Here is a 26286-nt window from a genome sequence, read left to right as displayed (position 1 = left end):
TCCGAATCTGCAATCTCTTTCACTCTAGCTCAATTAGGGGCAGAGCATCCCTTTGAAATTTTTTGGGGTTTTATGAAATTTTCACTTTTTTTTTCTCTTTCTTCCCCCTTCGAAAATTTAAAATCGCCATCTCCGTTCCTAATTGAGCTAGGAGGATGGTTGATAGCTCGTTGGACTTGGAATGGAGTCCTCTTTCTGATTCTACAATACAAAATGGGGGTTTCCATGTAAAATTTCACAGTTACACCCTGCCCCACCCCCAGGGGGCAGGGGTGGGGAATCAAGTGTGATATCATTGAATAGCTTGTGCATTTCTCGTGACCATTCCGAGACTTTTGGACCACCCGGTATGTTGTCTAACAATTAGCCTATCCTGAATAACCCTGTGTATAATTTTACACAATTTCAATTTTTCATTTGCATTCAAATGTTGGCCATGCCTGGTATGCGTTTCTCTAGCAAATATGGAACTATCAATAACAGTTACATTTTCAAAATTTTTACATACATTACTGTACATGCTATTAGCTTTCTACTTTTCCAATGTTGGAAGCGGCTCCGGTGCCCTCCCAGCGTCGAATGACATGGGTACCTGCGAGAAACCCTGGAGGTAAAGGTGGTCAGGGGCATGATGCTGTTCACATCACCCCCACTCACGACCGGATCAAGAAAGTGTGGGGCATTACCCCCACACACCCTATACACCTTCATGGTGTGGTGCTAAGCACAAGGGAGCACTTTACTTTCTTTACTTCTTTATTGACAATAGACCAGCTTCTGAGATCATGGCGGTGTGGGACATTTACTACAATCACATTTGTGTGAGTCAGCCTCCCCGAGGTCTTTCGCAGTGTAGCTACAGCATCAAATGTTTGATCTTTGCTTACGTCATTTGCACAACCAATAAATATGGCAAAGTCATCAGATGATAATTCTGAATATTCTTTGTTCCCTACCAGCTGTTCAAAAGTTGCACCTGGTTTCACAACACTTTCACTTTTTAAAAAGTGAAAAAAATGTTTCAGACAAAACTTATGTATTTTTTTCCGTAAAATCCGAATCTGTAATAAAAAATAGGGGTTTCTATTTGAAATTTCAAAGTTGCCCCCCACCCCACATACAAGAGGGGGAGGGGGTCTTCTTTTGTTGCACCACTAAACTTCCCCCTCTAAACTATCAACTTTTTATTTGAAACATTTTTTTGTAGCATGACTTTTTTTCAAGATATTCAAATGATTCAGGTTAAAAAAATCACCCAGTATAAGGTAAGGGTTCAGATTGTTTTATGATTTTTGAAATTCTCCTACCAGGAAGACTAATTATAGTAAAAATTTGGAAATCAGTGGCACATGAACCTTCTTTCAAGTAATGAGCACTGCTTTGATTTCAAAAAAGTTATTTATGTTGAAAAAACAACTTAAAAACTACCTTTGGAAGCATGTGCGCTTCCCATGAACAAGCGACTGTAAGTATCGTAGACTAGTGGGAATGAATGTAGAAGTAAATCGGAACTTAGTAAAATGAATTTAGGAACCAACCCTGACCTGCCTAACCTAACTACAAAAGCATATATTGAACAAAATCTTAACTAATCACAAAAACTCCGCCGTATGTGTTAACAGAAGTAAGTCGAAATCAAACCATGTTAAAATTGCATTCGTAGCATGATGGAATCGCAATACAACAAAATGAACTTGGGCCCCTGTAACTGACGTTTTCCATACCATTTCATCAAGGGTCTATGGAAAAAGACCAATAGATAAATAGAAATACACATATACTGGCGCAATAATTAGACTTTGAATGACAAGTAACTCTCCAATTAATATGTGTATGCCATATGTCTTCATACGTATTTTTATTATGCACATAATCAACTACACTGAAAATCAATTAAAGGGTATGAATTTACAATACCGGAAATATCTCCAATTGCTTTCAAATTCGGCATAGTCACTAATTTTGGCCTTGTATCTGCAGTTAAAATTTGGTGGTCACGTCTAGAAATTGCAAAACAACCTTGTAAATTACCGCTATGATTCTCCATACACTAACATGAAGACGTCTTCATTTCCGTACAACAGTCTTGCTACCAACGTTGCTCAAGTGTTGTGCAATATGTGAGCACGTTCATTTGCATGTGAGAAAATGGCATCTTGGAAAACATGTTTGCCCCAAGAACCATTCACGGTAAGGTTAGGTTAGGCAAGCATAGTTAAAATTAAGGGTCATCATAAACATAGTTTTGAAATGCTAATCATTGCAAAAAATAGTTGGGGAAAACTGTCAAAGCCGGGAATCGGATTTCTTCAAATTTACAGGAGCAAGTACTTACGGAATTGAGTTTCCGTGTAATTTCGGAAGGTCGTAGAAGTGTTTTCTCGCATTTTTAAATGTATTTGGCCGCTAATTCATGTATTTTTCTATAATTATGTCCGTCCGATGCACGAAAGCTGTTGCTTGCATTTCCATCCATGTACTTGAACTGGATGTTGCGAGCATCTGATGACGCAATCCCCGGTAAGTGTTTCCAAACACAGTTTTTTCACTATATTGCCCAACCTAAAGCAACCTAACCTAACTGTGATGGTGCGTGGGGATATCATGAATGGTTTTTGGGGCTATTCGTGAATGGTCATATTATCCCAAATGGTTTTTGGGGTTATGCGTGAATGGCTTTTGGGGCTATGCAGGAATTTTTCTGTTAGGAAGGTTGAACACTGGTTTCGTGTTTGAAACACAACGCTAATTAAGATTTGCCTGCCATTTTGCGTGTTCAGGAAGCGAGAAAAGAACAAATAATAATTACTCTATATGTTGACAATAGATACTAATTTTGTTAAAAAAAAAAAAGCGAAATCCCTTGTTAAACAATCTTTCGCAATGCAGAATAAGTTGTAACACTTTACTATACCGGAGACGGATTTCTTGAAATTTACAGGAGAAAGTACTTACGCAAATCATTTTCTGTAGCGTTGTTGATATTCGGGAATATAAACTCCTCGCCATTAAAAATGCAACACCCAGAAGGAGTAATCGGAATCGGACGAAATGTGCACAGTGTGTAGAGGAGAGGTGCAGAAGGAAATGATTAGGTGTTCAAGGCCGTCATGCGTCATGTGCGCCTGCCACGCCATCTGGTAAGTGGTACCTGTAGCAGGTCAGATAGGTGCAGAAGAGCAGTGAAAGTGCATGGTCCTGAGTGTAGTGTGTTAAAATCGGTCAGCAATGGCACGTCGTCGAATATGGCAGCGATTCCAGCAGGTTTCCTAGTTCGATCGCGGCCGAATTGATGCATACCGTGAATGCGGATTATCCTACCGTGAGATCGGTGCCCGTGTAGGACGGAATGCATCCACAGTGATCTGTGTATGGAACCAGTGGGTCCAGGAAGGCACTGTAGAGCGACGTAGAGGTTCACAACGTCCGCGTCGGACGCTGGACCGAGAGGACAGACGTCTGATACGCATGGCCCTTACAGACAGAATGGCCACGTCAACGAGGATTGCGCATGAAGTATGGGATGTTTTACAACGTCCAGTGTCCCCACGAACCGTGCTTCGTCGTTTGGCGAACAGGGGATTTTTTTTCCCGGCACCCACTGTTGCGGATTCCTCTGACGCTAGAGCATAGGCGTTTGCGTCTGAGATGGTGCCAAGACCGTCGTGCATGGATGGCGGTGTGGAATGCTGTAGTGTTCTCTGATGAATCCCGCTTCTGTATACAACATCATGATGGACGTACACGCGTGTGGCGGCACCGTGGCACTAGGCTTCATGACGCCTGCATCATGCATCATCACACAGGGCCTTCATTGGGTATCATGGTATGGGGTGCCATCGCCATAGGTGTTCGTTCGCGTCTCGTACGCATTCAAGGGACATTGAACAGCCAACGGTACATCTCACAGGTTCTCACCCATGTTGCTGTCCCATTAATCCACGCACTGCATAATGCCACTTTTCAACAGGATAACGCGCACCCCCATGTTGCAAGGAATGTCCTCGCATTTATGGAAGCTAACCACGTGCCCCTGCTTCCTTGGCCAGCACGTTCGCCGGATATGTCGCCAATTGAACATGTCTGGTCCATGGTGGGTCGCCGGCTGGCCCAACTCAGGTTTCCAGCACGTAATGTTGAAGACCTCTGGCACCATGTGGTAGCCGCTTGGGACGCCATACCACAAGTAGACATCGATAGACTCATTCTGTCCATGCCTCGCCGTGTTGCAGCAGTTATTGCCGCCCGTGGAGGCTGTACACGCTACTAGCTCCTTGGGGTTATGCAACCATGTTTACGTGTCACATGTCACACCACCGAGCTCTAACTGTAAACATTTTCTTATCTTATTATGAACTACATATTTGACAAGTTTCGTGTTTCTATCTCATTTCCTTCTGGGTGTTGCAATTTTAATGGCGAGCAGTGTAGTTTTCATCCATTTTAATGCGAATGGATGTGGTGTTCTATGAAAATCTATTTCCGACATGCTATTGCTGCTGCTACAAGCCGATGTTGTCCGTATATGCTAAATTGAACGAAAGGAGTGCTAATGGAACCTAACCTAACAAGCCTAAACTAACCTAGTAGGCATACCTCATCCCCGTGATGGTTCGTGGGGCTATCGTGATTTTTTGGGCTAACGTCAATGGTTCTTGGGGCTAGCCGTGGATGGTTTGTAGAAATAAGGAACAACAGTAAGTACTCGTTAACGTAAGAAATAGACATTATTTTAGTTAGAAATTCATTATTTCACCTAAAGAAATGTTCCGCAATGCAGAATAGTACGTTAGCAATGTAAAAAATTGCGAAATAAATCATTGATAGGTGTCTCTGGTATAGTAAAGTAGTACCGAATAAGTAAGTATGAATGTTAACAATTACAGAATAAAAGAGTTACAGCCGATTCCCTGACCCACTTTTTTAGACTTATTTTGCAATTTCGTGATTACGAGGGCAAAATTAGTGAGTATGCCGAATTTGAAAGCAATTGAAGATATTTATTAGAGACCTCAAACTTGTAATAGTTGTGCTAGATCACCAAATGAGGATCCCCGGTTTTTCTTGAAAAGTCTCAATGGAATCACTTTAGTATCGTAATTTGGGTAAATGTCTGTTATATCGGAGACACATTTCTAACACATTTTCAGTTTCAAATGGTTCGTACTTACCAATTCTGTATTGCGGAACCTATTTCAAGGTGCCCTTATGCTTTTTACACGAAAATAACTTCGATTTTTCACATTACGAGTAATTCTTTTGGGTTCTTTCTTCCGTTGCGGAACATAGAATATTTCGCGCACAGCTGTGGATCATCACGTGTCGTGCTTCTGTTTTGTCGACTTGGAGTGGGCATGCAGTGTTGCAACCTTCTTAACAGAAAAATACCTACTTTCGTGTTCATTATGTCATCACAAACCATTGACGGATAGCTCCAAAAACCATTCCCGATAGCCCCAAAAACCATTGACGGATAGCCCCGAAAATCATTCACGATAGGCCCAAAAACCATTCACGTTAGCCCCACGAACCATTTCCAGCAAGGTTAGGTTAGGTAAGCATAGTTAAAAAAATTAAAAAATTCTGGTAAAAAAAGGCACGTTTGGAAACACTTCTTCCTCTCGCGAGACCGCGTGACTTTCGACACTCGCGCAATCTGCAGGTTCATAATGGAAACAACGGCATAATGTTGTCGCTTCGCACAAAAGGCTACTTTATTACATCTAAAGTGCTTATTTTCTGTCGTGCAGCATTCCATAGTGACAAAATACCTCCACGAAGTTTGATGAATGCAACAGAAACTCATTTCCGTAAGTAGTTTCGGTAAAAATTTACTATCCTTCGGACACCTCTAATTTTTTCGTTTCATCAATTTTTGACATTTGTACTGACGTATCTGCTTCCCGGAACATTCCTGAAGGTGTAGAACATCTAGAAATTGCAAAATAAGCTAAAATAAGGCGTTAGTTTTCGGAATGGAAACTTTCTATTTTCGCAATTTTTTTTGTTTCACAACCAAATATATATATTCCTGATACTACCACGACACCAAATTTTAACTATGTTTGCCTAACCTAACCACGCGCCAATGGTTCGTGGGGCTAGCGTCAATGGTTTGTGGGGCTAGCGTCAATGGTTTGTGGGGCTAGCGTCAATGGTTTGTGGGGCTAGCGCCAATGGTTCGTGGGGCTAGCGTCAATGGTTCGCAATTATTTCCAATTTCTAGATCCTGATACTAACACGACACCAAATTTTAACTATGTTTGCCTAACCTAACCGAACTAACCTAACCACGTGCCAATGGTTCGTGGGGCTAACAAAACACAATCACGACGCGTCATGTTACAGTCACGACGCATGATAGTGTACGAAGGTGTACGCACCAAACGCTATTCTCCGTCGGAGAATTAATTTTCAACGAACAACATGAATTTCAGCTATGAAACATTCCAACATCACACAAAACATCTTCCCGATGTTCGACAATGCTACAGGAACTTATTACGGTAAGTAGTTTCTTCTGTAAAAATAAATAAATGTGTCCGAAGGATAGTAAACTAGTACCGTAGTTTCTCCTGCAAATTTGAAGAAAAGTGTCTCCAATATAACAGACATTTACCATAATTTGTGGTGATCTAATCTCTAATTTTTATGTAACAGAAGATAAATAAAGTGTGAATGGATTTAAAAATCTGCTTAGGCAGTTTAACTTTTACTATATAAATAATAAACCCACTAGGGGTTCAGCATGCCTGGACAATATATTTACAAACATAAAAACATCACGTATTGTAAATTCGCTCCAATTAAAGCATACGAATTGTCAAAATATTCTCGTCAAGTACAGGAGAGGAAATCCCTGTCATGCCAGACCATCTCTTGATCCAGTAAAAATACGAATTTCATTGAAAATTCCTGTCCTAACTGAAGTATTTAAACGTCAAATACAAAAACCACCGTCAATTTTTATCCATAAAACTTTTAATTGTAAAATTTGTCCGACTAGTGGTCCAGTGTAAACAAGTGTGCATAGTTACGTATGGTTTACGTTTCAAGGATATCAAAGAATAAATGAATGTACCCATGCACGATTTTCAATAAAATGTAATTAATTAAATGCAAATAAATTGTTGATAATTATGATGGGAAAATTCCAATGGTTCGCGGTTATCAGTAAGCTAGATTAAAATTTATTTTGTAATGGGCATTTCTGCAAGAGATTCGTCGTCCATGACGGTACGTTCATCTGCAGAACCGGTACTCAAGTTAAACAGTATTACGTTATTTGTGCTTAAATTGCGACTTACCTTTGTAGACGCCATGGCAAATTCTATAAATTCCACGATTCAGACGATAATAACTTCATAAAACAAGTACTTCTCGTAATTACTCCAAATAACACGTGCCATTTTACTAACAACTCCATTTCACCGTCACCGGCATTACCATTGTTGCCAGGAGTAGAAGTTGGTTTTTTCAATTTGAAGTTCTCAAAAGTTGTGGAACCAATAAACGAATCAAGGCATGACGAGAGAGTCAGATTACATCAAAAATAAACTCTGGTGTTGAATACAGCTTTAAAATTCTGCTTAGTGTCTAATATACTAATATAGTATTCAACTAAATATTCAACAATAATCCATTCCCATAAGCAAATAGACTGTGTTAAAGGCGGAGCTACTGCGGAGCATGCGCACTCGTCTGGCCCCCCTTGAACATCCGGTTACGCTTACGGTGCTATGGACGATAATATGAAACGGCAAAGTGGAGATTCTTTTACAAGGAAATAGCGTGTCAGCTGTGTAGCATATGGTTGTACAGTTCAATCGGGAACAAATATATTGAGTCAAGTATCACTTCGTAGGTTTCCGAAGGACGTGGAGAGACGAAACCTGTTGATACAAGCAGAACGAGAAAGGATTGGTACCCGGAAAGGGTTTTTAAGACTTGCATTTTGTTACAAGCATGCTGATCGTTTATCTGCGTATGGTGTTGTGGTGAAAAGCACGCCTCTTAGCAGTCGCCATGTTTGACAACTCCAAACTTCTGCACTGAAATTCGTATCTACAAATGATGTGATTGATATGGAATAGAGTACGTGTGCGGGATACCGAAAAGTTGAGATCCCGTCTTGGGGAAATGGTCTTCCCGACTTTTGGGGATCCGAGCAGTCGGGAAATACCGAATGTGCTCACACACAACACTCAGGTAGCAGCAAGCGTCTCCAGTTGCTCCAACGTTGAGAAGGTGCCTAATCGCTTTGTTGGGCGAAGTCACCTTGCTCCAGTGGTGCTTGCTACCGAAACTTTGTTTCAATATTCTTTGTTTGTGGATGAACCCTCTGATTCCCACTTTTGAAACTATTCTGAAGTTTATCCATGATCGAGAATTTGTTCATAATTGCAAATATCTTGATAGTGAAGCTTCCATTCGCTTATCTAACACATTTGCTTAAATTTGCAATGAGAAAATTAGATTTTTCTTATTTTGTGTATTAAATATGTTCACATAAGATAAACAACACAATAATGGTCTTTTTGCCAGCCCAAGGAAGCAAGAATTTGCTTCTCCTGGAAACCATGTAATTAATTTATGAAAAATTAAACAAGAAATCATCTTCATTGAATATGTTTGCTGTTATTACAAGTTGTGCGCGAAAATACAATCTCGAACTTTTAGGTAAGGCAGAAAATGTTGTTTCTTGGGTATGTTTGTGTTTTGGAATAAGTTTCCCTTGCGATTTCGTACATAATTTTCCTATTTTGTGGCATAATTCTGCACATACAAAATATGATTGATTTGCTCCTCGGACCTCTAGGGGCGTCTGAGTAATATACTTGAAGGAGGGGGGGATCCGGCTTCTCAGTGTGCTCAATATAAAAAAAACATTTTAAATAAATTGTGGGTAAATATTTGATAACGGCCGGACACCTTTCACTCATTTATTTTCTTAATTTTACCACTGGTAGTTACCTATTTTGCCTTGCGGAACATTCTTTAAGGTGAAGTTATGCCTTTTTCCATAAAATACTGTCAACTTTTCATATTACGATTGATTATTTGTCTTACTTGTTCCGCTTCTGTAATAGACAATATGGCGTGCACTCGTAATGTGTTTTGTCGATTTTCAGTGCGCAAGCAGTGTTTGGCTAGAGTCTAGTTTACGTCCTTCTTGCCCGTTTACAAAACCGTGCTAGCAGACAGCCGGCGCTCCGGCATCTGTAGGGTAAGTTAAGTTTTTCATTTTACACTTTCTGTCACTAACCATTCACGGGAACGAGGCATGCCTACGAGGTTACGTTAGGCCTGTTAGGTTAGGTTCCATTAGCACTCATTTCACCCCTAAATATGTGCTTCATCATCGAAAAATGTCCTCAGTACATTCAATCACGCATATCCAGACAACATCGTTTTTTCTCGATTTTCTCCTCCAGGAAATTTTTCCTCACCTTGGGATTTACTTTGTTCAATTACTTATAAAATAATCTTTCCAACGATATATGACACATATTCCTTAGGAAAAGGACGTAAACTAGACTTTTACCCAGTGTTTCAAACCTTCATGACGGAAAATTACGTACTATTTCGATTTTTTTTTCATGTCTACCTCCACAAACCATGCACGTTAGCCCCAAAAACCATCCACGGGTAATCCCACAAGCCATTGACATTAGCCCCAAAATCCATCCATTGACGTTAGCCCCAAAAACCATCCATGGCTAGCCCCCAAAAACCATTCACACAAGGTTAGGTTAGGTTCCATTAGCACTCATTTCACCCCTAAATTCATCGAAAAAAGAAAGTGCGGCGAACATAGTTAAAAATAGAAATTTTCGTAAAAGGAAGGCACGTTTGGAAACACTGCAGAGATCGCGTGACTTTCAACGCTCTCGCCATCTGCACGCCCACAATGGAAACAACGGCATAATGTAGCAGGCAATGCCAATTTCTTACGTAAAAAGTGATTAATTCTTGTTCGGCAGCATTAAACTACGAAGTTTTTGCTTTCCGTGAAAGAAAATACCTCCAAAAACGCCCAGAATGCTAAAGAAACTCATTTCAGTAAGTACTTTCTCCTGTAAATTTGAAGAAATCCATCCGGGCGATATCACATATTTACCAAATTGTGTCTATTCTCTTTTTTTCTTTTGTGTATTCACAATACTTGGACTCCTCGGTCAGCCTGCTATGCCAGAGCATTTTAGTGACACTTTAGATTTATTAGGTAATAAGACAGTAAATCACGTTAAAACAGTCAAATTCCTGGGAGCATGGATTCACAAAAGCTTAAAGTGGGACCCACGCATAGATCACCTTTCTGCAAAACTAGGCAAAATTATATTTGCCATTAGTACACTAAAATCAATATCGAACTTAGAAAGATTGAAAATACTATATTTCACTGTTTCAATCTTCAATAGCCGGCCCCCGTGGCGGAGTGGTTAGCACATCCCGCTACGACGCTAGGGGTCCTGTGTTCGAATCCCGGCCTGCGGATGGATGTTTGTGAGTGTCCATTCATCAATTTCATCATATCATCACTCATCCTCATCTTCGCAAATTAGCCAAAAGTGGCACAAAAAAGCGAAGTAAAATAAAGGAAATCAATCTTCATTAGCATACGGTATAATCTTCTGGAGAAATGCCAAAAACAATTTTTGTGCTGCAAAGGAAAATTGTCAGAATGATACCAGGAGCTAAGAGAAATACACCCTTCAAAGAAAGCCGTTTAAAAACTTACCCTTACCATGCTTGTATATACTTCATCTGCTGATGTATGTAAAAACAGACTTAAGCAATTCCTTCAAATATAACAACTCCTCACCAGTGGCGTCGCATGCGGTTCACATGCGGGTGTTCACAATAATTTTTTTATACTGATTGGAGATTTAATACTCTCCCTTGTAACTTCATCTTCAATATTGAACAAGTAAGAATAACAGTTCAACTTATTTTCAATGATTTCCCCACAAAATCATGCTATATCTGAAGTAATACAATACTTTTTTATTCAATTAACACCCTTTTAATTACGTTATTTACAATTAGTGAGGCTAGTGCATACTAATTAGTATAACATGCAATCTGAGGTACGTACAATGCAAGATTATCATACTTCGCAATATACTTTGTATTACACGGACCATATGTTAACCAACCACATTCATTCAGCATTGAAAGCACGTGCATCGTTAGCGTGACAGAGAGGAGGATGCGTCCAGTCCAGAAAAAAAAAAAATATATATAAGATATTTGGGTATTGTACAGGATGTCTCCTCGTCCCGCCCACAATAACTAGGTTGTGATGCTGTGATTGATGTATCAGTCAATGTGACATTGCTTGTATTCCTTCTTTCCTAGTGTTTCGTATTTTACCTCCTAGCCATGGTTCAGAGAGGGCCTCCCCGATGGCGCAGTGGTAACGTCTTCGCTTTGTAATCAAATTCAGAGAGAGATTGATTTTCGACCATTTAAAGCAAGGGTTCCCAAACTTGTTTGCTTCACGGCTCCCTTAGTTTTTTCAAGACTTTACCACGGTGCCCAGAATGTAGCCCTCTCCAACACTTGCAACGCTCAGTTACTCGTAAGATTGCTTCTGTTAAGTTAAAAATTAAACACGTATTTCAAATTCAGAAACATTTTATATGTAAAAAAAGTACTAAATAAGCAGATATTTGAAACATTCATAGCATTGACTAACGATTCAGTGAAAATGTTGGAACATTTCGTAGCGCCCCTGCAATCTAATCACGGCGCTCCAGGCCACCGCAGCACACACTTTGGGAACCACCGATTTAAAGCGTATAGTAACATTTGTTCGTCGTCGTCATTAACATATTTACTCGTCGTCACCTTGTAATCGAGGGGTTCCGGTTCAAAACCCGGTGGAGGCACACAGTGGTTCGGATCCCACTTAAAACTGTAGGTCCAGTCCTGATTAGCCTTACTGTGCATAAAGTGGACTTAAAGCAACAAATCAATCAATCAAACATATTTACCATCCTTGATCTTATACATTGCACGAGACGAATCGTTCCAATTCAGATGCAGTCTCTTTTTAAGCGAGTCGCATGTGCAAATGGGAACAAACGCCCAGGACGTGTCCTGTGTTTGTCCATGTATGGCTGCTTCCAAACAATAAACAAGGACAACAAAATTGCGCTTTCACAACGTTGCACCCACATAACCAATTGCACTTCCTGTACCAGTAATTTTTTGAATGTTCTTTTAATAACGCATTTGGAAGTACTTACCTCTTGTACAATGTAGAGGTCCAGCTGGTGAGGGCCCATCCTTTTTACTTGAGTTCGTTCTGCTTCGCTCAATCGCGAAAATGACTTTTCTCTCAAACAACTAACAGTATTCACAAAACACAACACTACACCACACACACACACATGCACGTCTGAAAGCCAGTGCACATAATTTCACCCAACCACTTGTCAATAGATATCTTGCTCTCGACATCGACACTAACCGCCATTTACCAGTTTCTGCCAAAGAGCATAGGCTTTTTTGTTGCCCCGAAAAACTAACGGTACTTGATCTTTCCAAAACAAACAGATCTTCCACAGCAGCAGTGTTGCCAACAATTGAAACGCAGAAGTTGCTAAATCTTCAACATGTGCTAACTAAAAATCGCTGAATCAAATTTGCTGGTGAAAAATGCAAAATGTATTTTTTAAAAAAATGCTGTGGGGAACAACTTACACCAGGTTTATTCAAAGTATTTGCGTTTATATGCACATTAAAAATGCATTTAATTTCAATTGTGATAATTTAAATGCATATATTATTTCAACCTTCTAGCTTCAAAAAAGAAAATATATGTATGTAGCAAAAATACAGCTCTAGTTTTCTGAAAGTTATATTTTGTTCTTTACAATAAGCATATTCTAATGACGTAGAGAATAGTAAAAATGATTTACTAATATCAATTGATAACTTTTTTCGGTAACAACTATTTAGACCATACAACCCCATGCTATTCTGAGTATAGTTACCAGAGTAATGAGCGTTGAATTGATGTAAATGTAGTCAGCACTTTCCCTTGCAATTTAAGTTGGTGAGAGTTATTTCTTTGGCATGAAAAACGTCGATTACTAAAGAAAGTTGCACAGTCTGAATTGCCCTTAGACGCACATGCACAAATCATATAAACTTTGAAAGATATTATGTAACTCCTGCAGACTAGTTTCTAAAGAAAAGTTCACTATTCCGTGAATTTTAGCACCCACTGGAATTTAAAATCCGGCAGGTTTAGCGACTTCTCACTAAAGATTGCAACTATGTAGCACCGATCTTTTCGAGTCCTACTAGATATGCCTTGTATATGCTGCACCCTGGTGCCGAATGTAAGAAGTATTGCCGCTTGGATCAGGGTTCGCACCACAATGTTCGCACAGCGCAGTGAACATTTTCGGGCTATAGTGGCCAACCAAACCCCTTAGCTGCCAGTTCACAACACTCAACACAGCCATTGTGTTCATCGCAACCGTGGAACACAATGGGAGTCAGTGTTACCAACTATCTAGAAAAGTTATCAGACGTGAAAGACGTCATGTCAGTAAATTGTGTGTGTATACTCTAACATCAAAAAAGTATTATTTCGAAGAAATATATGTGTGTGTGCATTTAATATGTACGTAATTTAGAACATATACATGCTCATGCGAACATTATCACGTGACGCGCCTGCTCCTCACATACAACCTCACAATTCCATCACACACTAGATTATTTGAGAAAGGACCAATACACATAGCTGTTCACTGTTTCAATAACCTTCCAAGTGACTTAAAAACAATACAATCAGCTATCTCATATAAGAAGCACGTGAAAAAATACCTACGAGATCTTGTTTTTATTCTGTTAAAGAGTACCTGACAATAAATTGCAAATTGTCACATCTTAAATGAACTCCTAGGACATGTATATATTTGCACTGATTTTATCTATTACGTGTATGTAAATTAATGTATACATACCTTGTAACTAACATTAGCAAAAACAAGGAGAACTCCAAGAATCCTTAATGAAACCAATTATAATGTAATAATTGTATTTAAATGTTATTCATAATTGGGAAAAGAGAGACGAGGTAGTATATAAATACGGTACAGTAAAGTACAGCAAGTTCCAACAAGGATGGTGGCAGTGGCCACTGAAAAAAAAAAACAGCTTCGCGGATAAAAGTCAGTACTAGTTTCTCAGTATTTAAATGTTATGTATAATGGCTTCATACATATATATGCTTGTACATATTTGAAAATAATTACTCCCTCTGTTCCATAATTATTGTCTGGTACATTTTTGTGTGTTGTCTCATAATAATTGCCCGATATTCAAACTGTGACATTGGTGTATACAGAAGAAGAACATGAAACACAGGAACGAGTCATACAACTTTATTACTCAAGGATCAGTACAAATTGTGCTTTCCATCTGCCTCTTCGTCTGTCATTCCTGTACTACCATTTTGGCATACCGGACTATAATTATGGGAGAGAGGGAGTATTAACTGAAATCTATTGTACTGTCATGTTCCATACCATGTGTGGTAAACAACCACTGTACAATGGTCAACGGAATGAAATAAATCATATCATATCACAGCCTGGTGATAATTGAGAAGTATAGGCATATGGAAAGTCTCTGCTGGTCAGAGCTCTAGTTCAAATTGTTTAATTCTGAACTTAACATGGTTCAATTTCTAAAGCATCTACAAATGGGATTGTCTTGTCTAAACAGGGTATCTACCAGTCAAGAATGTCAAGAAATTATGCTTTTGGTCAAGAATTTTTGCTATTTTTTTACGGTATAGTGAACTTTGTTATTTACCTGTAATTACTGACATTTGATAAAATTGAATATTTGGAAATCTACAAATATATTGAGTGGTAGTTAAGATTCTGAAACATTAAGTTTTACATGCATTAATAATTAAAGCAAGTCTAAATCTATTGTTAAAATACAGCTTCAGTTTTCATCTTAACTGGCCTTGTGGCAGGAAGGGTTGTTTACCAAATGGCAAACTTTAAGAAAGAGAACATTTTTTAGATTTCACAACAGATTTTACGGAAGTTATACTTCTCGACAACTCTCTTAATGTCATAGCGAGAAAATATAATTTATACAACTAAACTCTGTAATGGTTCCGATTGTTTTATGATTTATTTCAAATTCTCCTAGCAGAAAGACTAATTATCATAGAATTTTGGAAATCATTGTCACACGAAATTTGAACCTTCTTTAAATAATGAGCACTGTTTGGATTCAAAAAAAGTTATTTATGTTGAAAGAAATAACGTAAAAATTACCTTACACAAGCATGTGTTCTTCCCATGGACAAGGTATTCTCTGTTGACAAGCGACTGTAAGTATCGTAGAAGAGTGGGAATGAATGTAGAAGTAAATGGGAACCTTTGTAGAATGCATTTAGGGACTTTATTTTGATGCTAAGAGAACGAAACTTGACCTGCCTAACCTAACCACGAAAGCATATATTGAACAAAATCTTAAGTAATGGCTATATGTGTATGTGTTAACAGATGTAAGTTGAAATCGAAACATGTAAAAATTTCATTCGTAGTATGATGAAATCGCAATAAAACAAAAGGAACTTGGGCCCTAAACTTGTTGTCTCATGCTTGCAAATGGTTGTAGTGAACGGGGGGAAAAGAGATAATTTTTCCCCTCCCTCCACGCCAGTCACTGATAAACAATAGTCTTAAAATCAAGTAGATGAATTCCCTAACACAAAATCACATACAGTTATGGCACAGTAGAAACACAAAGACCGCCCATATGTGTACTGGGAGGTGGAGGGAGATTCCACACACTAGGGAATCCCCACATATGATAATACAGGGTGTCCAGGTTGTAATTGACAGTTTTTAAATAGTTATTACATTTCAACCAACGGAGCTCTTTGTTAAAGCATTGCAAAGGCAATAGTACAGTTGTGATTTTGGTTCAGCAAATTTTCATTCATGTGCAACTAGCGGTGGTCCTCCTTCGTGACTGTGCAGTCTAAGGTGCTGTGCTTTAACCCTACTGTGGGATGGCATGGGTTCGAGTCCACCTAGGTTCAGTTTCTCGGTTCTCGACCTGTGTATAGGACCAGTGGCAACCATCGTGAGGAAATTGGGAAGCTACAAGTGAGTAGCATAACCCAGTCTTGGAAATCTACTATAACAGCTGGAGTTTTTTAAAAACTGTCAGTCTCACTCCAGACACCCTGTAGGCTACTTTTAAATTTTTCTTCATAAATCATACTTCCATGCATTTTTGAGCTTAAATTTCAATCTCCACGAGTACTGTGGTGGTTTTTGAAAGCCTTCCTGCAAGGAAATGACTTGGTCCTTCTATCCTGAATTGTGCCTTCAGTTTTCGATAATTTTTTCAGGTTCCGTAAGGTGGGCGTCGAAGAAAACTAGTGGGAGTACAAGAAATCAGAAGGGTCATGCTCGTCCGAAGCATCGTGGGTGGAAACTTCAGGATGGTGCCTTTGTGCATGAAAAGAACATTCTAGCCACGCAGTATAGAGTGACGCGATTCCATCCGGGGTTGAATGTAAGTTAAGAGTTGTGTTTCTATTACAGTCAAGGGTTGTTTGATCCACGTGCCTGATACCTTAGACCAGGGATCAGAAAACTGTTGATCGCAAGCTACCCACTGCAAATAAAATATTAGGACTTCCTTAGTTAAAAAATTATCGAGAATGCTGCAATGTATATGATGCCAGAAGGATGGATGAATGATGCACAGTAGTTAGCTAGTCTCCCCCCTCCTTTCCAAATGTGCAAGAAATCACTTTCATCCCCAAGAAGTCTACCTTCCCATTATTTGTTATTAACCTCTCTGGAAACTGAGTTGGGATTGTATGAGTATTTTTTAAATAACCAGAAGAGGATATTGGGAATATTTTCTTTAATGCAGCACAGTGGTGCAGCCAGGATTTTTTTCTTGGAGGAGCAAATATTAAAATATTTAACTCTTTCATATTTTTCTACTTTATGCAATTTTAAAGGGGAAAAAACTAGGTTACATGTGGTGGTATCATCGTCGCCTTGTAATCAAGGTGTCCCAGGTTCAATAACTGGTGGAGGCACATAGTTGTTCCATGAAATCAATTAATGCTGAGTATTTCACTCCAATGACATGTCTAGAACGTTACATTAAACGCTGGAATGCCCCCTTTTGCTCTTTGAGGTGTTTACTTTATAACCACCCTGCCTGAAGCTATCAAACACATTTCGGGTTATACAAATAAAAAAAATACAGTTGAAGTAAGATATATGTAATAGCTCGCTTTCATACAGCATACACTTACATTTCTGCAAACGCACAAGCAACACTTCGAAGCAACCTTGCACGTAGCTGGCTTCGTACCGAACTATTTCCTTCACTTGACACTGGTACAAACGAAACAGGTAACCTCTCGCGCATGCGCGATACACAAAATCCTGTACGACAGGAAATGGTCATACATCCCTCTCCTTCAATGAAAAATTTCACGAAGAGAGTAAGTGAAATTTTACACTTTTGACATCTTCCATGAATAGTTATTACATGTATAAGTTCTAAATGTTTCACAGTTAGGTAATTCAAAAATAAAATTAAATTTCCATGACACAAAAAATAACTCAAATTTTTGTTTCTTAATTTTTAAAGATGATTGATTAATTCATCAAAAGAATTCAAGTCTTGTATCAACCCCAAAATAAATCATGATCATCATTATAACAAATATCTGTGTTTACAAACAAAATATCAAAATATGTAGAATACATATCTGCATACAACATATTTATCTATACTTTCATTTGAATAAATGCTTGTATAACTCTGCGTTTAACTTTTCTAATTGTTTTAAATAATAATCTCTCTTCTCACTTGAACATTTCCATACTCTCAAGTTATTACTATGATGATTGTCGCTAATATTACCAGTTTTTAAGTCTATTAACTTGAAGATATTAGTTGCTTTGTTGCAAACTACTAAATATGGACCTTCATAAATTTCACAATATTTTTTGATACGATTCCCTAGAAGATTACTAAGGTAGTGAGTTTTGATAAATACTAAATCTGAAACTTTAATCTCAGCTCTATTCTCTTGCCTTGTATTATATCTTTCATTCCTTTTCTTTTTTATCTCTAAGTCCTTAACAGAAGTCATATATAATTTATTTTTCCATTGTGGAACTTCATTGAGGGGTACTTGAAAGTGATTCAGAGTACATGATTCCAGATTCCTATTAAGTTGTAATTCAGATGGAGCATACCCTAAACAAGTATGTATGCTATCATTGAGTAAACTCACAATTATATCAATATACTTGGGCCAATCCTGATGTTTTTCTTTACAAAATACACGCATTAGTCTGTTTAGTTCACAATGACTGCGTTCAACCAAATTAGAATTTGGATGGTACATAGGAGTGTATGTTAACTTAATACCTAGGTTAGTCAAAGTATTTACATATTTCTTAGAATGGAACACTGCAGCATTATCGCTTACTAACTTATGTGGAATACCTTACTTACTTACTTCCTCTAATCCCTTTCTGCCATCATAGCGTAGGGTTTATGTGGAATACCAAAGTGTCTTATATATCCTTCTAAGAGGACTTTCACAATGCTATCAGCTGTACTAGATCTCATTGGATAGGCAAATAAATACCTTGTATTAGCATCCTGCAATGTTAACAAAAACCTTTCTTCTTTTGAGCTTCTAACCAAAGGACCTTGAATATCTAAAAATAAAACAGTTTCACCTCTGTTATAATGTAACTGAAAAGTTCCTTTAGGCGGATGCCTGTTTGGTTTTGTTTTCATACAAATTTCACAGTCTTTAACATAACTCAAAATATCTTTTCTCATACGAGGCCAGTAATAAATTTTCCTCATTCTTCTAAGAACTTTATCACCACCAAAGTGGCCCATGTTATCATGATAATTTCTTAATAATACAGAATCGCACCCAGAAATTTTCATTCATTCATTCATTCATTAATAATACAGAAATCAAAGATTGAGGTATACATATCTTCCATGAATTTTCAAAATGAAAATCTCTCATTAACAAAACTCCATTACATATTTTATAATATTTCTTCCAATTTCTACTTTGTCTTGGCAAATTCATATTCAAACCTTCAGAATTGTTGAAATAATTAATGATAGGTTGAAACACTTCATCATTACATTGTTCTTGCACCAGTATTTCTACTGGTATATCCAAAATTTCATTTCTCAAGACCACATTATTGTTAACATGAACCAAAACAGGTTCAGATCCTTCAAAATGTCTTGATAATAGATCTGCGAGATAATTATCAGAACCTCTACAATATTCCACTGTAAATTGGTATTTCTGAAGCTGGAGAGACCATCGCAACAAACGAGGGTTCCAATTCTTTGAGTGATTTAACCAAATAAGACATTTGTGGTCACATACTATTGTGAATTCTCTTCCTAGAAGATATTGGCTACATTTTTCTATACAGAATAATAGACTTAGACACTCTAGTTCTGTTATGGTGTAATGCTTCTCATGATTTCTTAATGTACGACTCATGTAACTTATTACCCTTTTTTCACCATCAACAATTTGAAATAAATAACCTCCAACGCCAAGTAAGGAGGCGTCTCCTTGGACATAAAATCTTTGATGAATATGTGGATGGAAAAGTTTAACATCATTTGAAATTGCTTCTTTCAGTAAATCAAAACTTCTTTGTTCTTTCTCTGTCCACACCCACTTCTTGCCTTTTCTTAATAATTCATACAAGGGAGTACATATAACAGCAAGATTTGGAATAAATTTCCTCATCCATGAGAAACTACCAATGATTTTTTGAAGTGTTTTTATATTTTTTGGAGCTGGAAGATCAAGAATAGCTCTTACTCTTTCGGGGTTTACATGAATACCAGTTCTATCAATAATATGACCTAAGTACAGTAATCTTTCTTTACAAAAATATGTCTTTTTCAGGCGTATAGTCATACCAGATTCTTGCAATTTGCAAAATACTTCTCTTAAATGCTTAAGATGAGCTTCAAATGTACTACTACGAACACATAAATCGTCAACATATATTATTACATTATCAGAGAGTGTATCTCCAAGCACTCTACTCATTGCCATGGTGAAAGCCTGCACACCATTGCAAGTACCAAACACAAGTCTTTTATATTGATATTGTTTCCCCTCAAAAGAGAATGCAGTATATTTTCTTGACTTTTCAGAGAGTAATACCTGATGGAATCCAGCTGACATATCAATCAGAGTAACATAAGGTTTATTTATAAATCCTTGAACTGCATCTTCAATATTTATAGGTCTAATCTGGCTAATCTTCTGATGCTTATTAATATTACGAAAATCTGTACATATGCGTATACTTTTATCTGCCTTAAGTACTACTACAAGAGGATTAAGATATGGGGAATCACACTGTTCAATAATATTCCATTCCAATAACTTATTGATATAATCACGTACAGCTTGTCTGTAGTGATATGGTATAGGATAAGGTTTCGTAACAAGAGGTTCATCTGTATTAAGTTCTATGTCATGGATGTATTTATTACAATGACCTGGTTTATCATCAAATAAACTTTGAAATTCTACTAGTAAATCAAATAATTTCTCCTTTTCATTGTCAGTTAAAATCTCTGCTTGCAAAGTCTTATTCCTTAAATCACTAATACTAGCAACAGTTTCACTCATTTCAGATTTTGTCATTATTCTGAGGCAATCATTTTCTAAATTATTTTCAGATTCAACATAGGTGCATGAAATTGGAATTAACTTAACTAAATGTGAACTTTCTTCTGAATTAAACATCATAGCATTATCTCTGAAGTCAATCTGAGCTTCTATACTATATAAAAAGTCTAAACCTAACAACACATCAACTGATAAATCTCTTACAACAACAAACTGGATTAGAAAATCAATGTTATCCATTTCAAGATTTACACAGAATTTACCTAACACCTTTTGCTTTCTTTTACCAGTATAATCAAGTAAAATTATGTCTCCTACAAGATCAAGTTTAGGACTCTTTACTTCAGACGTTATTTCTCTCCATCTTTTCTCTGACATAAGCGAAATTTCACATCCTGTATCCAATAAACATCTATTCTTTACTCCATTAATGTTCGCAAAAAGAAATGTAGTACATTTTATCTTATTTCTTAAATTCACAGGTAACACCATATTACTTGAGTTATACTGTGCTTCATTTTCCAATATATCCTCGTAAAAATCAATATCTATCGTACATACAGTTTTCAATTGAGCTTCACTCATCTTCGGTTTAGATATTACATTACAAACCTCCTTTACATGAGTTTCAATGTCAGAATTAATTACAGACACAACACCATTGTCTTCATCTACGCTACTATGTGTCGTCGTAACAGTAGACTCGCATCTCAGTTTAAAGGTTGTGATTGCATGAACAAAGGTGCATTCGCTCTAGGCGAAGAATCTACATTTACTGTTTCTGTGTCTTCAGAACAAGATCTCAGTCCACTAATTTGAGAATTTCCTAATACAGGCTCTCTCATAAATCTACTATGACTATTATTACTAACTTGAATATTGTTATACGGTACTGTATTTGTACTACTATTTCGATAACTAGTTCCACTTGCAATTCTCTCATTACCATCATGTCTAATAATGTCATCATTACTAACATCGTAACTATATCTACTACTTCTACTTATATTTGAATCATTCCCACTTCTATTAGGTAGTCTATAACTTGATTGAGGACGGTTAGGTCTTTGAACCCATGACCTTTGTCTTACATTCCCATTTCGGTTAGACATGTTTTGATCTCTATCAACATTGCCACTATTTTCATTCACATAATTTCTTTGAAAAGAATTTCTTATAGGTAGTTTATTCCTAACTGTATCACCTTGTACAATTTTCACTTGTCTTACACCTACAAATCTACCATCTCTTTTTGTTTCTTGTTCATACCCTGTATATAATGCTTCATGTCTAGCTACAAGCTCAGCTGCTACATTCAAACTTATGTATGGCTGATTTAAAATAGCTTCTTTTACTTTTACAGGTAACTGTTGAGCTACTAGAATTATGTTTTGTTGATCACTCATATCAGGCTGTATTGTGTTTAACAGATTAATCTGAGACCAAAAGTAACTCAAAAGAGACTGTTTTAACTCTTTAGAATACCTTTTACACAAAATATTAGCCAAAAGAGTCGATTTCCATGAAGAACTCTCGAATACATTTAAAACCATAAGCTTAAATTCATCATAACCACATATTTGTGCTTTCTCTTGTAAGTACCAGTTTTTAGCAACTCCTTCTAATAACAATGGAATGTATCTCATGTATTCATTTCTCGACACATTCAACATTTCAAACCTATCTTCCACTTCCTGTAGGAACTGGGAAGCTAAATAATCGGTTCTTGTTGCATTAAACTTAGGAAATCTATCTACATCAGAATATTTTAATATTCCTTGCTTTAATTTTTTTTCTGACCTTCTAAGCCTTTGTTCTGAATCACTATCAGAACTATTATACTCTGTTACATTTACTTTACTTAACCTACTATCACGTTTACTTTCAGTGTTTTTGCCATATGGAAATCCTACATTTATATCAGCCTTATCTTTATTTCCTTTCACTTTTGCTTGATATTCAGAACCTGAAGAAATACTTTCAGGATTATATTCCTTTTCAACATAATTTTGTTTTTTCCTGTACGTAATATGTTCAGATACTTTACTCGGAAAAGATACCTTATTTTCATTCTTAGATTTCGATAAAGAACTTACATCTATTCTGGATTCTCTATCTACGTATGTGTTACAAGGAACATTCATACTAGACGAAATGTTATTTAAACTAAGTTTCAACGTGCCTATTTCATTGCTCAAATCTCTTAATTGATATTCCATGCCAACGCATTTCCCTTCTATTACGTCAATTTTATGTGTAATATCAGAAATTTGCTGAACACAGCCTTTTACAGTAGTATCACATTCTGTAATTTGACATTTGGTAGACTGCACACTTTGATTCAAATCTTGAAAAGTATGACCTACTTTTGTATTTAATTCGTTCAATTCTTTAGCAAGATCTTGTAAACGAACATCATAATTATCTGACCTTACTTTTAATTCTTTCGCACTATATTCATTACTCTTAACAAGATCGAACAAACTAGCAAACTTAGCCTGATCTTTATCCATTGCTTTCTTTATTTCAACAAACACAGTTTCGTTTTGCTTTACTTGATTGTCAAAAACTTCTCGTAATTTAATGTTTTGTGCATTGCAATTATCTGCAATCTCATTAATTTTACCTTCTAAATGATTACGTAATTCTAAAACTTGTTGTTTGAACACACCTGTACATTCTTTCATATTTGCTTTATCGTCGGCTATTTTCTTTTCTATTCTATTTTCCAACGACACAAAATCTTCTTGAAGTAACTCAACTTTTGCATTCAGGTTACATTCAATTCTCACTATTTCACTTTTTACGACATCCATTTCTTGCTTCAACGAGGTTTCAACTTTGCACACACTTGAATTAATTCTTTCTTCAACGTGTTTAGTTTGCTGGATTAACTCTTTACCTTGTTCTCGTAATTGTCCCTGCATCTCGTTGCTCTGCTCTTGTAGTTTTTCGAACATACGAGTTTCCATTTGCTTTAAAAGCTGCTCCATTTCTTTCGCCTTTCCTGACATGATTACTGCACTGCAACGTCTTCGCACACAGCTGGCGAGGAAAAAACTGAATCGCAAAGGTCACGTGGTCGCTACACTGCCAGTCGCTCTCTATCTTAACGGTCCATACGTGCTGAGTAATGCTCGTTCGTTTCGAGTCCCTGTGACGGGTACGCCAAGCTTTGTATAACCACCCTGCCTGAAGCTATCAAACACATTTCGGGTTATACAAATAAAAAAAATACAGTTGAAGTAAGATATATGTAATAGCGCGCTTTCATACAGCATACACTTACATTTCTGCAAACGCACAAGCAACACTTCGAAGCAACCTTGCACGTAGCTGGCTTCGTACCGAACTATTTCCTTCACTTGACGCTGGTACAAACGAAACAGGTAACCTCTCGCGCATGCGCGATACACAAAATCCTGTACGACAGGAAATGGTCATAACTTCCTTAAGGGGGGGGGGCTCCCCCATGGTGCAGTGGTAGCGTCATTGCCTTGTAATCAAGGGGTTCTGGGTTCGATACCCGTTGGAGGCACAAGTGGTTCGGATCCCACTTTAAACTGTAGGTCCAGTCCCGATTAGCCTTACTGTGCATAAAGTGGACTTAAAACACCAACTCAAACCAAACTTCATTATGGCCCGAGCTGAAGGGAAGAAGAGAAAGCTGCACGGGGACTTTTCGTTCAAGTTTTTTTTTCCTTGTGATCGATCTATAGAAATGATTCGAGCTGACAGGCAAGTGACGATCGGCAGGGTATTCTCATAGTTTAGCCTACAGCATAATGCATGATCATTTGAATTTCCGATAAGTGTCCACACGATAGCAGCAAATGTTTTGCAGGTGATGAAGATGTTGAACGTGAGGTGTGACTCTGGCTGGCACAGCATGCCAAAGACTTTATATGCAGCAGGTTTTGGGGGGCTGATAAAGCAATGGAATAAGTGTCTAAATGTTGGTGGAGATTTATGTTGAAAAATAAAAACTGATTTCGAGTCAGTATCTCAATTAGTATTTTTTTTAATAAATGTTTGTGACCTACTTACACACTTAACTATGTACAACAAGAAAGATGTTTACATTCCAAAACTGTATTCGTGATTTATTTTCCCTATTTCTTAAATAGGTTGGTTTTGGACGAAATGGCACACTCTATGCGTTAGAACATGGAAGAGTTATGGTTACTTGTGAGAAAGTGGACTTCAACTGGAACCATCCATGGATAGAACAAAATTATCCAGGAAGGGCTGGCCAAACTGTGTACAAGAAGTACTTCAATGTTGTACCTGAACCACAGGAAGGAAGATTCAAGTTAATAGACATGATTTAGTACCATTTGTTTATTTCGTTAGCCTGTTATTTTTCTTATGTACATGTCAATAAAGTAGTGTTGTTCCATAAATAAAAGTTATGTAGTTTATTTCACTGGCCTTAACATAAGTCCTCTAAAGTCTTGTGTGAAGGTTGATGCTTGTTAGCTTTCATTGATGCATAGTATGACTAGAATTAGAACATTTTTTAGTTATCTACATTTTGTGGGGGGGGGGGGGTCAGGAAGCAAATAATAAATAATGACTTAGAATTAATAACTATTGATACCATTCTCCTCAGTGGTGTGCATTTCTATAGCACTATACTTCAAATTAATAATATCAAATGTGTTATGTAAAGAGATGTATATTTCTTAAATACTTGCAGGTGCAAGATGCGGTTAACAGTTTTCAAAGACATATTTAGATGATTCGCCATCTGTCTTTGGGTCTGTGGATTCTCTTGCATGGCCATTCTGTGAAGTTTCACCATACTGGTGGTTGCTTGTGTGCACGGCCATGTTCTCGTCCCCTTTGTTGCAGAACCGAACACTGGGGTCATGCATTCATTATACTTGCCGATCACATTCTTGATTATTAAAGTCAAACTAACGTCACAATCGTTGCTCTTACACTACTTCCTGATCCCTGACACACTGAACTTTGCGTTGTAAAGGGCTACAACATAACGCTCCCAAAAGCGACTGTTTAGGCAGCATTTTCGGCCAAGCGAGAAAACACAAAACACTTGGAAAAGTTATACAACTTACTCCTCCCAAAAGCAGCTCAGTTTGGGTGGGATTTTTGGCCCAGTGAGAAAACACAACCACTCTTTTACAGCTCACACACTACACTGACAAACATGCCGGACCAAGGTTGGGCTAGTTCATTCTGAGCGCAGAGAGAAGGCATTGTGTTTGGTCAAACATATGCTGAACAGCCTCTGTAATCTTGACCAGGGCCTCGCAATATGTTGCTACGCCACTGCTCATCAGCTATACTTGAAATAACTTTTCCATTAGTGACAATATCATCTGTTGATCAATGTTACTTGAGCCAAAATCAGATTGTTCTGCTCAGGTAAGTATAATTTCAAGGAGCCACCTTAATCATACTTTTCCACCAGTTTCACTAAATCCAGTGATAATCTTCCCTCTGAACTATTTTCACCTCACCTGTCAGCCTTTATTAAGCACACTACAATATCAATAATCTGTTCCATAACAAGATGTTTT

The 26286-nt window shown here is 37.5% G+C and overlaps 2 protein-coding genes across 6 annotated transcripts in view; one reads left to right on the top strand and one right to left on the bottom strand.

Moving 5' to 3' along the window:
• The window catches only part of LOC145981973 (uncharacterized), a 48124-nt gene extending 40539 nt beyond the window's left edge, over positions 1 to 7585 (bottom strand). For 3 of the 5 annotated variants that reach the window (XR_014441007.1, XR_014441009.1, XR_014441008.1), the window contains exon 1: positions 7308 to 7585. Coding sequence is in view for 2 of the 5 variants with exons in the window: in XM_083115486.1 (XP_082971612.1) it covers positions 7308 to 7322 (15 nt within the window). In the remaining 3 variants the exon portion in view is untranslated. The remainder of the gene's footprint in view (positions 1 to 7307) is intronic. The other 2 variants (XM_083115486.1, XM_083115485.1) reach the window with 2 other exon arrangements.
• An 801-nt stretch (positions 7586 to 8386) lies between these two features.
• mRpL27 (mitochondrial ribosomal protein L27) lies at positions 8387 to 25155 on the top strand. The gene is made up of 3 exons (XM_083115319.1): positions 8387 to 8679; positions 16409 to 16575; positions 24868 to 25155. The coding sequence occupies exons 1-3, from the start codon at positions 8628 to 8630 to the stop codon at positions 25069 to 25071; spliced, it is 423 nt and encodes a 140-aa protein (XP_082971445.1). The 5' UTR covers positions 8387 to 8627; the 3' UTR covers positions 25072 to 25155.
• The last annotated feature ends 1131 nt before the right edge of the window (positions 25156 to 26286 follow it).

Source organism: Lepisma saccharinum, chromosome 30, assembly GCF_977018435.1.
Source record: "Lepisma saccharinum chromosome 30, izLepSacc3.1, whole genome shotgun sequence".
Lineage (NCBI taxonomy): Eukaryota > Metazoa > Arthropoda > Insecta > Zygentoma > Lepismatidae > Lepisma > Lepisma saccharinum.
The sequence above is the reverse complement of the archived record's forward strand: the minus strand, read 5'-3'. Positions and strand labels throughout refer to the sequence as shown.